Source organism: Hippocampus zosterae, chromosome 8, assembly GCF_025434085.1.
Source record: "Hippocampus zosterae strain Florida chromosome 8, ASM2543408v3, whole genome shotgun sequence".
Lineage (NCBI taxonomy): Eukaryota > Metazoa > Chordata > Actinopteri > Syngnathiformes > Syngnathidae > Hippocampus > Hippocampus zosterae.
In genome coordinates this window covers 13,824,755-13,834,852 of record NC_067458.1, presented here as the reverse complement: position 1 = coordinate 13,834,852, position 10,098 = coordinate 13,824,755, and the positions used below count along the sequence as shown (strand labels likewise).

The 10,098-nt window shown below is 41.2% G+C and overlaps 2 protein-coding genes across 5 annotated transcripts in view; one reads left to right on the top strand and one right to left on the bottom strand.

The window, feature by feature from the left end:
* Positions 1 to 110: 110 nt before the first annotated feature.
* The window catches only part of lpar3 (lysophosphatidic acid receptor 3), a 15,122-nt gene continuing 5,134 nt past the window's right edge, over positions 111 to 10,098 (bottom strand). For all 4 annotated transcript variants that reach the window (XM_052074631.1, XM_052074629.1, XM_052074628.1 and 1 more), the window contains exons 2-3: positions 8,272 to 9,019; positions 111 to 1,814 (exon numbers count right to left, since the gene is read on the bottom strand). In XM_052074631.1, coding sequence (XP_051930591.1) covers positions 1,486 to 1,814; positions 8,272 to 9,013 — 1,071 coding nt within the window. In that variant the 5' untranslated portion in view covers positions 9,014 to 9,019 and the 3' untranslated portion in view covers positions 111 to 1,485. The remainder of the gene's footprint in view (positions 1,815 to 8,271; positions 9,020 to 10,098) is intronic.
* ctbs (chitobiase, di-N-acetyl-) overlaps positions 7,120 to 10,098 on the top strand; it is a 25,654-nt gene continuing 22,675 nt past the window's right edge. The window contains exon 1 of the mRNA XM_052074620.1: positions 7,120 to 7,129. The gene's annotated coding sequence lies outside the window, so the exon portion shown is untranslated. The remainder of the gene's footprint in view (positions 7,130 to 10,098) is intronic.

The following is a 10,098-nucleotide window of genomic DNA, read 5'->3' as shown; positions in this document are numbered from 1 at the left end:
CGTGATCCCGCCATTAAACAACGGTCCCCCACATATATTATTTCAAGGTTACAAAGGGCGTAAGAATATGTCGACAAGCAGCACAAGAAGTCACGCTCAGGTACTGCAGGTGATTTTATATTTATCTTTTATAAAACTCAAATCTCCAATATAAATTTCTAGAAAGACTCATGCATTCTGTGTGATACACAATACATGAACAAGTAGACACAAAACACAAAATAGCGACATGAGGAAGATCGAACCGTCAGAGTCAGCGTTCGCAGGCTGAAATCGCGTTTGTCAGTTATTTATAGCACAAGCGTCTGGGAAGGAGCGGTGCAGCCTACGTCAGTCATATCCTCCTAACTTCCTGCAGGTAAACTATTGTGTGACGGACCGCCAGCAGGAATCCAGTGTGTTACGACATTTTTTTCCCCTCTTTGCAAGCCTCTTGCCTTTGTTTCAGCAGAGCAGCAGCAGCCATTAAAAGTAGCTGCAGCGGATGTGGGGAAATGCTACAGGGAGAACCAGTTTGCCTCAATCAGCAGCGCCAAGTTTGGGTGACTATTATCTTTGGCCACAGGCAGAGACTGCAAATGGACCAAAAAACCCAAAAAACAACAACAACAAGGTATCATCCATACACTTGAAATTAATCCCCCCCCCCCCGTCCCCCCATCTTCGACACACTTCGGGGAAATTACCTAAATTGACACTAGATTTGGTGCAATTGGAAAATCGAGCCAGATCTAAATATCCAAAGGTTTGCCTTTGCAAAGACAACAAATGTGTGGTTGGCGTTGACAGAGGTAATCATTTTAAAATGTGGACTTTTGTAAATAAATTTGTAGCTTGCCATCACTACAGTAAAGCAGTGTGGCTCTGCAGGTGAACATATCGCAAGTGTATCTAATGTAATGTCCAGAGAGTATGCAAACATTAGTTCTGTTTGCATATTGTTCAATTGATTGCAGTATGTAATAGAAAAATAACAGTTTGCAAAACTACAGTAGTGTTAAGAAAATTGTCCGTAAAATGACGTACTCCGCTCAATATCATGCTACCTCATATTGACCAAATAGACACAAACAAGACTGGAGCATCACCCTTGGTACGGTATATCATATACTTTTTTGGGGGGGGATATAAAACCAGAAAAAAAATTGCACCATGGTGTCCTCACTGTTTTTCAGCCATAAATAACAGAAAAAGACGGCTTTCTCCATTTAGAGATCGTTTCCAAAATGATGAAATTCCGATGAGTGAAAACAAATGTTGTATCATGTTGCTAAGGCAACAGGATGTTTTGAGTGTTGTGTCTTCTCAGCGCCACAAAAACTCAGGCTTTTAACTGACACGGTGAGCCTGTGCTGATCCTCATCTCCAGACCAAATTTTCTTTGAAGATAAAGAACTGTTGACTCCAGTCTACGCATTATCTTCATGAAGCATTTCCATCTTAGAGTGAGCAGGCATTCCTCAAAGTTCAGAACAAATTCCACTCTCAGGTCTGGAAGATATCCTGGTCGGTGTTTTTTGCCTCTTCGGACAGAGGCGGGCTGCTGGCCGTGTCCTGGGTGGAATTTAGCGGACGGGTATTGGCTCGCGTTGAGCGCTGCCGCCGTGTCCCGTTGCCTATGCATCGCATGAGGTTCTTGAAGGTGGTCCACATTTCCTCGTCCTTATAGGAGTAAATGCACGGGTTCATGACAGAGTTTAGCACGGCCAGGAGAAGAAGCCAACGCTTGAGTTTCATGACGTTGCAGCTGGTGCAGTTGAGACCGTCCAGCAGCAGAACCACCAGGCCAGGAGTCCAGCAGATCACAAAGGCTCCTACAAAAACAACAAATGGATTAAGCAAACAAGACAGTCTTTGGTGTGGGTTTTCAGATCAGCCAGCAGTCCAATACTTCCTTTGCTAAGCAAACAGGTGGTTTGTTATCTCGTAATTCAGGAACAGGCAGTTCACCTTTCAACCTCTTATTTTACCCCAACGACGACAGTGAGCAGCTTCTCTAAGCTTTTAAACAATGCTGACAACAATTTGACAGCCATTTAATTTTCCATATAGTTGAGATTGATTCCAAAAATCAATAAGATCATCAAAAAGATTTTGATACAAGGACTTCAAATCAATTAAAACAATCCCTCTTAGGGCAACACAATGGTCAATTGATTAGCACGTTTGCCTCACAGTGCAGAGGTGCATGGTTCGATTCCGGCTTTGGCCCTCCTGTGTGGAGTTTGCATGTTCTTGCCTGCGTGGGTTTTCACCGGGTACTCCGCTTTCGTCCCGCATTCCAAAAACATGCATGACAGGTTAATGGAACACTCTAAATTGTCCCAAGTTGTGATTATGACTGCGAATGGCTGTTCGTCTCTGTGTGCCCTGCGATTGGCCGGCAAACCAGTTCGAAGTGTATCCCGCCTACTGCCCGAAGACAGCTGGAACATGCACCAGCGTCCCTGCGACCCTCCCTTGACCATTTTTCCACACGGACTGAAGTTACCGCAGTTGCAAGTACCACTCCGTGTGGAAATATGTTGGCACAATAGTGGTGAGGAAAGAGTTCATTCATTATAGCTCTGTCCAAATGGGACGATAAAGTGCAATGCGTACCATAATAGAACATATGATCATCAACACTAGGTAACGTATCAACAGCATGATAGCCAGTTGCATAATGTAACCAGCCGACTCTACACTCTCATTTCCCAACGCCAGGCAAAGCCATGTATTTTAAAGCCATACATACTCGGTATCATGTATGGCAGAAGTAGTTGTTACATTAGTTGCAGCCCGACATTCGAGCAATGCACCCTCCAAATTATAATATTACGTTCAAGTAAAGATAAATTCAGAAGTGCAACAACTTTTTTTTTTTAATATGAAGTAAAAGGTTGGTGAAGCAGACACTGTTCCACATTTACTAAGCGGGATAAATGCGCCGAAAAACCAGGCGCAATTCAAGTAATTGTAAATGAGCACTGCTTGAATCTGCTATTCTTTGGCTAAAACGAAAACAAAATAAGAGCCCATTCATGTTCATAAATAGAGAAAAGCATCAAGCGCAACTTTAAATGTTTCACTTTTGGGAACGATGACTACAAAGTCCACCTTAGCGCTGCGCAATGTGTTTTGAAGCCAAAGCACTATTAAAAGGCCCAAAGAATAAAAGCACTTTGGCTCTACACTCGACAGCCAATCTGCCTCAGAAAAAGCGAGTTCCAGCAATGCTCGGTTGATTTATTGTTGACTTTAAAGGTGCACATCGCCAGCTATGTTGAGCTGTGCTTAGCCTGGCTGCGCTCCATGACTTAATTTTGCTTGTGTAGTGAAGCCAGTTTGTATTTCCACATTAGTTGACACTCTTGTTTACGATTCTTAATGTGAGCACGGGAGGAAACGTGTGTTGATGAGACTTTTCCTACGTGGGATCGCCTTAGCGAGTCACTTGCATGATTTGTTTCACCCGGTTTTAACACCCTTTCTGATACTTGGCATTTTTGGGCAGGTACGAGTGTCTAATTCCAATAGATCTATTCTGATTGACAGTTGTAGTGACTACACTGAAGTAAACAATAATACACACACAGGGCAATTAAATGTTACATAAGCTGAGCTGACTCTTTAGCCCATGGAGGGCATTTAAATCATGTCGAGTATTCATTGACGGGGTAAATGTAATTTGTGCATTCATGCCGAGCTTGCATTGGCAGACAAATGCCATACATTGGATTTTTATCCACTGATTCCGACCTGAACATTTTACCCATTCCATGTGTTTTACGCCACCAGAGTGCATTTCAGAATTGTGCCACTTGAGATTCAAAAAAAAAAAATCAAGATTGGGCCACTTGGACCATGCAGTTTAATTCCAGCCTAACATGCCTGGGCACACAACTGGTCCGCTAAAGGGAATTTTGGCACTTAGTTGAAACCACAAGCTTCAACTTGTCTCCATCAGCAATGTGTCTTTACCTCCAGCATGTCTACAGACAAAACAAAATGTTCACTGGGAGACAATCATGTTTTCCTATCATGGCTTGAACAACTTGATCATTTTTAGACATTGTCTTTTAAAGTGTAAACGTTTGTCAATTGGGGGCGGGGGGAGGGCAGCTGCAGAACATGCTTGTAGATTTTCTATTCCTGACCCATGTTGGGGACCAAAAAAAAAAACTAAACTAAATAGCATGTTAACTGGCATGACGTGTTAGAAAAGCAGACCCAACACTTTCAGATACAATCCAATTATTTGTAGGCACAAAAATGACATAGACCCAAACCAGCATCCGAGTCAGTGGAAGCAAAATCCAAACCCCTGTTGTTAGATAGAGCGACAAAATCCCCAATTGCATTTTACTCATGCTGATCGATTTTTTCTCGAATGTCATGTGAAGTCATGCAGTATGTCTGCTCTCTGTACTGTCCCAGCCTAACGACAGATCAAAAACTTACGCAATCACTCATTCTAACTGGACCCAGAAAGCACTCAGACGCCTCAGAACCGGTTTGTACAGTTTCCACCCAGCCGACTGGAGCAAGTTAACAGTTTAACTGCCCGACATAAACCATCCCCTTGAACCCGGCTGTGGACTTTGCGTGACACCCTGTCACCTTGTCTGCAGTTCCACTTGCAGTCGTGCATTTGAAGTGAAAGATCGCATGAATGTAAAAGTAGGGAGACATTTGAATGTTAAGAGACTTTTCAAGGCTTGCAATACATATCGTAGCCAGAGGTAATGTGCACAGCGTATGTTTGTCTTATGTTTTCCTGTTTTTCATGGCTGGAGGGAGATGGGGGGTGGGGGGGGGGTCATTGAAGGGTGTGTGCTTGGTGGACAGAAACATTGCACACGCAGAGGAGCGGAGTCCTTGTAGGATAAGATAACTACATAGCGGTTTGGAATACTTTGTCTACACAAACAGTAATCGAACCATCTGGATGGACAAATGGGCACGTGTAAACAAAGAACAATGTCATATGATATCCAGCAATATTTTTTTTCTTCATTTTTTTATCTGGGTGGAGTGAACAAAAAAAAATGTAACTAAAAGGCAAAGTGTTCCAGTCTGAGTTTTACCTCAATTCCTGGTTTGACGTTAAGTCACTTAGGAACAACCACTACAACGGAACATGTGAGGTTGACCATTATTTGTTTGTTTGTTTATTGAACATAAAACATATACAGTAATAATTTGACAGAAAATAAGGTAGATAAAAAAGTAAAAAGAAAGAAATCAGTCTTCATTCAACACAGTTATTATGTTCAAGGGAGTAGGATGAAGTAAAAAAACTTATCTAGTCCTACCCCGTTATGAGTTTATATCTACTAAATCATTTTTATATCAATCAGAAAAGAAAAAGTAAGAAGAAGTCTCCATTAAGGCTCATACTTTACCCTTAACCGTGATATTTTCACAACATTTGGTTTGTATCGGGATTATATACATCCTCACCCTGGCACTCTTGTGTCAATTTTCTCTTGTATTCATAATGGATATTTCAATACCTTTCTCTATTTATCAACTTAGTTCTGATTTATCATTATATTTAATGTTTAGAATTTATCATTTTAACTCTGATTGATGTAGGTTGTTTGTACTATTTTTTTGAATTTGTTTTTGAAATCAGCAAGCGATTTACTCATTTTTAGGTCTGTTTCGAGATTCATTCATTCATTCATTCATTCATCTTCCGAGCCGCTTGATCCTCACTAGGGTCGCGGGGGGTGCTGGAGCCTACCCCAGCTGTCTTCGGGCAGTAGGCGGGGGACACCCTGAATCGGTCGCCAGCCAATCGCAGGGCACACAGAAACGAACAACCATTCGCACTCACACTCACACACAGGGACAATGTTTCGAGATTATTCCACATATTAACACCTTTGCTAGATACACTTCTTTGCTTGATGTTTGTTCTTGTTTTGAGTTTTTTGAATAAGTTGGTACCTCTTAATTCATAGTTGCTTTCTCGAATTTCAAAAAACTTCTGAATGTTTTGGCAGAGCAGGTTATTGTGTGCTTTGTACATTAATTGGGCGATTTTAAAGTCAACCAGGTCATAAAATTTCATCGTATTTAATTTGATAAATAGTGGATTTGTGGGTTCCGTATATTTTGATCTATTAATAATTCGAATTGCTTTTTTTTGTAGTTTGAGTGTGTTTGTTTTGCAGGCATTTCCCCATATTTCCACACAGTAGGTCATGTATGGTAATAATAATGAAGTGTATAATGTGTACAAAGATCTCTTATTTAGCACTTCCTTGGTTTTGTAGAGGATCCCTACGGTCTTGGCTATTTTTCTTTTTATGTTATCGATATGTGGTTTCCAACATAGTTTTGAGTCTATTACTAATCCGAGAAACTTGGTTTCATACGCTCTTTCTATTTCAATTGAGTTTACCATAATTTTAGCTTGGTGTTTGATTGTTCTTGTGCCAAAAACAATTGACTTCGATTTTTTCAGGTTAAGTGACAATTTATTTCTGTCGAACCAGTTTTTTAATTTGTTTAATTCGTTTTCTACGGTTGTCAGGAGCTGTTTCAGATTTATTCCAGAACAGTAGAAAGTTGTATCATCAGCAAATAGGACACATTTAAATAGTTTTGAGACCTTGCAGATATCATTTATATATAAGATGAATAGTTTTGGACCAAGCACTGACTCCTGAGGAACTCCGTGAGTGATTTTCAGTTGATTAGTTTTTTTTATTGTTGAGTTGCACGTACTGATATCTGTTTTCTAAATAACTTTTTATCCATTTATAAGCTACAATTCCTGGTTTGACGTTAAGTCACTTAGGAACAACCACTACAACGGAACATGTGAGGTTGACCATTATTTGTTCAGTCAAAATCTTGCCCATCAAAAGGATGGCATTCTAAACTCTTACTGTAATGTATGTATAAAAATAAGTTGAGGAATTACGAAACAAATATACATAATGTACACAGCAATACATCTATTCACCCTTTGATGATGCATGAGCGAAGCAAAATATTCAAGGAGAGGCAGGAAACATCGCAAATGCGTTGTTTCTTCTCCCATATTGTTCTGAGCAGCAAGGATAACCAGGATACAGATTTTGCTTCCGTAATGTAACCACTATGTGATGTACCAATTCGGCCCCTATGGTCAGTGTGAGCACTTTTTTGCCTTTGTCATTGCATAAGAAAAACAAACAAAAACCCACACAAAACTAAAGCACTGAAGTTAAACAAACCCGATCTCTTTGCTGCTGAGAACGGTTTGTCCAACAAGTTTTGTGCTACTTTATAAATCCACCCATCCATTTTCTAATCCGTTTCTCCTCACAAGGGTCGCGGGCATGCTGGAACCTATCCCAGCTGTCTTTGGGCAGGGGGCAGGAGAAACCCTGAACTGGTTGCCAGCCAATCGCAGGGCACACAGAGACGAACATCCATCCGTGCTCACAATCACACCGTGGGACCATTTCGAGTGCTCCATTAACCTGCCACGCGTGTTTTTGGAATGTGGGCGGAAACCGGAATACCCGGTGAAAACCCACGCAGGCACGGGGAGAACATGCAAATTCCACACACAAAGGCCGGAGCCGGAATCAAACTACTTTCAAAGTGTATTTTTTAATCGTGGTTGGAATGCATAACTTCAACGATATAGTGTTCTGACTTAAGAGCTCCGTATTTAGTTTTAGTGTTCATAATATTTAGAAGGTGTTGAATTTATTTATCATAGAGAACGTTGATAATCTGTGATCATTTAACTTCTGGTCATATGTATTTTCATTTTTTTCTTTTTTGAAACAAAAGGAAGTGGTAATGGATACTCTGACTCAATTGAGGGAGAGAGTGTTGCAAATCACCCACTCAACAAAGAACATAATCAACTAATCCCACTGGCTTGTCTATGATAAAAATACCAGAGAAGAAAAGGAAGATTTAAGCTTCTTAAGTTTTCTAAAAGACACCCAATTGCCAACTATCACGTTGAAGCGGTTGAGTTTTTGAGATACGTACTTAATTTCCCCAACTCATTGTGCATCATAAACATGTGCTGCGTTGTTAACCACAAATAGTTTGGCCTGTCCCTCAGAAAACATTCATACAGTGTATCTGCCATAATCAAAAAGCCAAAAGTCGCAATTTTTTGGTTGCTCACGATGCGGCGAATCCTTGTTATCAGGAAGTTACTCAGCAATGACTGCATTTCCCATAATCTAGGCTTATTTAGAAACCCTAAAGATGGACATAGAAGAACACAATAGGAATCATAACCAAAGGGGTAAGAGCGGTATTTACCTAGCACCACCATGACTGTTTTGATGAGCTTGATGGGCGTCTTCTTGCGGTTAATGGAGCCACTGGTGTGCGGCGTGAGCAACGACGTCTTCTTCTTGACGTAGGTGTAGATCCTCATATAAATGGCCACCATCACCAGAAATACAACTAGGTTCGACACGGACCAAAAGACCAGGTAGCCCCTGCTGAAAATGGGGGCCAGCTGGGAACAGTCGTTCAGGTTGCAGATGCAGTGCCAGCCCAGACTGGGCACGGCGCCCATGAGGATGGAGATACCCCACACCAGCACGATGAGCAGGGTCACCCTCCTTTTCGTAAGGTTGCTGTGGACTTTAAAGTTCATGATGGAGATGTAACGCTCCAGCGCGATGACGAGCAGGTTGGCCAGCGAGGCAGACAGGCTGATGTCCAGAAGACCTTGGCGGATAAAGTATCCTTTCACTGTCAGTCTCCGCGAGACCTCACCCGTGTTGAACATGAGGTACACGTACGCGATGCCCGCCAGGAAGTCTGAGGCAGCGAGGTTGGAGAGGAGATAGTAAAACGGGTAGTGGAACCTCTTGTTCGTTATGACCGCTGCGATGACCATGGCGTTGGAGAGCAGGATGAAACAGCAAAAGAGTGAGCCCACCGCTTGGACGAGAATGAGCTGGGTCTTGTCCCATTTATCGTCAGCACCGCTGTTGTTATAGAAAAAGCTCATGGGCTCGTCGTAATGGCAGGTGAGGTTTTGCCGTGCCATTTTTTTCTACACAAAACAAAACAATGTCAAAATTTGATATTCAATTGTACTGTGAAAATCATTTGGTAAAAAACATTTCGTTATTCCAGTGCATGAAGGTCAGATTTTAAAAAAAACTTGAAAACCTGCATTGAAAAAACAATTTTAAATGAATGTTGATCTACTTGGAAATAATGGATTTTACAGCTTTCATTCATTCCATGACCACTTGTCACTTTTTCTTCTCTCAAATCATCATCCCCATTGAATTTAGCAGAAACCCGATTAAGTCATTAGTGCCTAGCAAATAAAACAAAACATTTTTGTCGTGCGTTTTTAAATAATGAAAACATCACTCGGTAATATATGTTATGGGACCATATAGTATAGCAATGGAAAATAAAGACTTTGTACATTATAATTATTTAATTGTGATTGTGCGGCTCCTTCAAGTGTAGCGTCATGATATACAGTACATGGAGACAATAGTCAGCTGGAGGCATAGCTGTTTTTCTACAGCAGAAAAAGAATATATGCCAATGAGTAGTTATATTGTGTGCCTACTTGTGTTACTCCACCATTTGTGTTCAAATATCTTCAACCGGGAGTGGCATGAAATGCTCAAAGCCACTTTCTAAATAAATTCTTCACTATCTGTCAAACCGCTGCTTGTTGTGAGGTGAAATGGGTTGAGTTCACTGGCACTAAAGAGCGCTTGTATCACAAGTTTGTTCTTGCAATTAAAAAAAATACTATATTTGCTCTCTACCTCGACGCTCCACTGTACTGTACAGTATCCTTACTGTAATACCCTCACATATGGAAAGCAGAGCCACAGTTACCGAAGCACTTTTCAGACATTAACCATCAGGGGAAAAGTAAAAGACAACTACAATAGGCACACTCACGCAGGGGCTTGCCACAGTTCATGCCCAGACAATCAAACGCAGACTCACGAGCCACCCAAGCAGGCCCTACCCCTTAAAGTGACATGCATCTACGAATCTTTGCTAGCAGGTGTCTTCAAATGCAGTGTGATGCAAACAAATGTTCAAAATGGCTAGGTATACAGTTTTTTGAGCATATTTCAATACTAGATGAAGAAT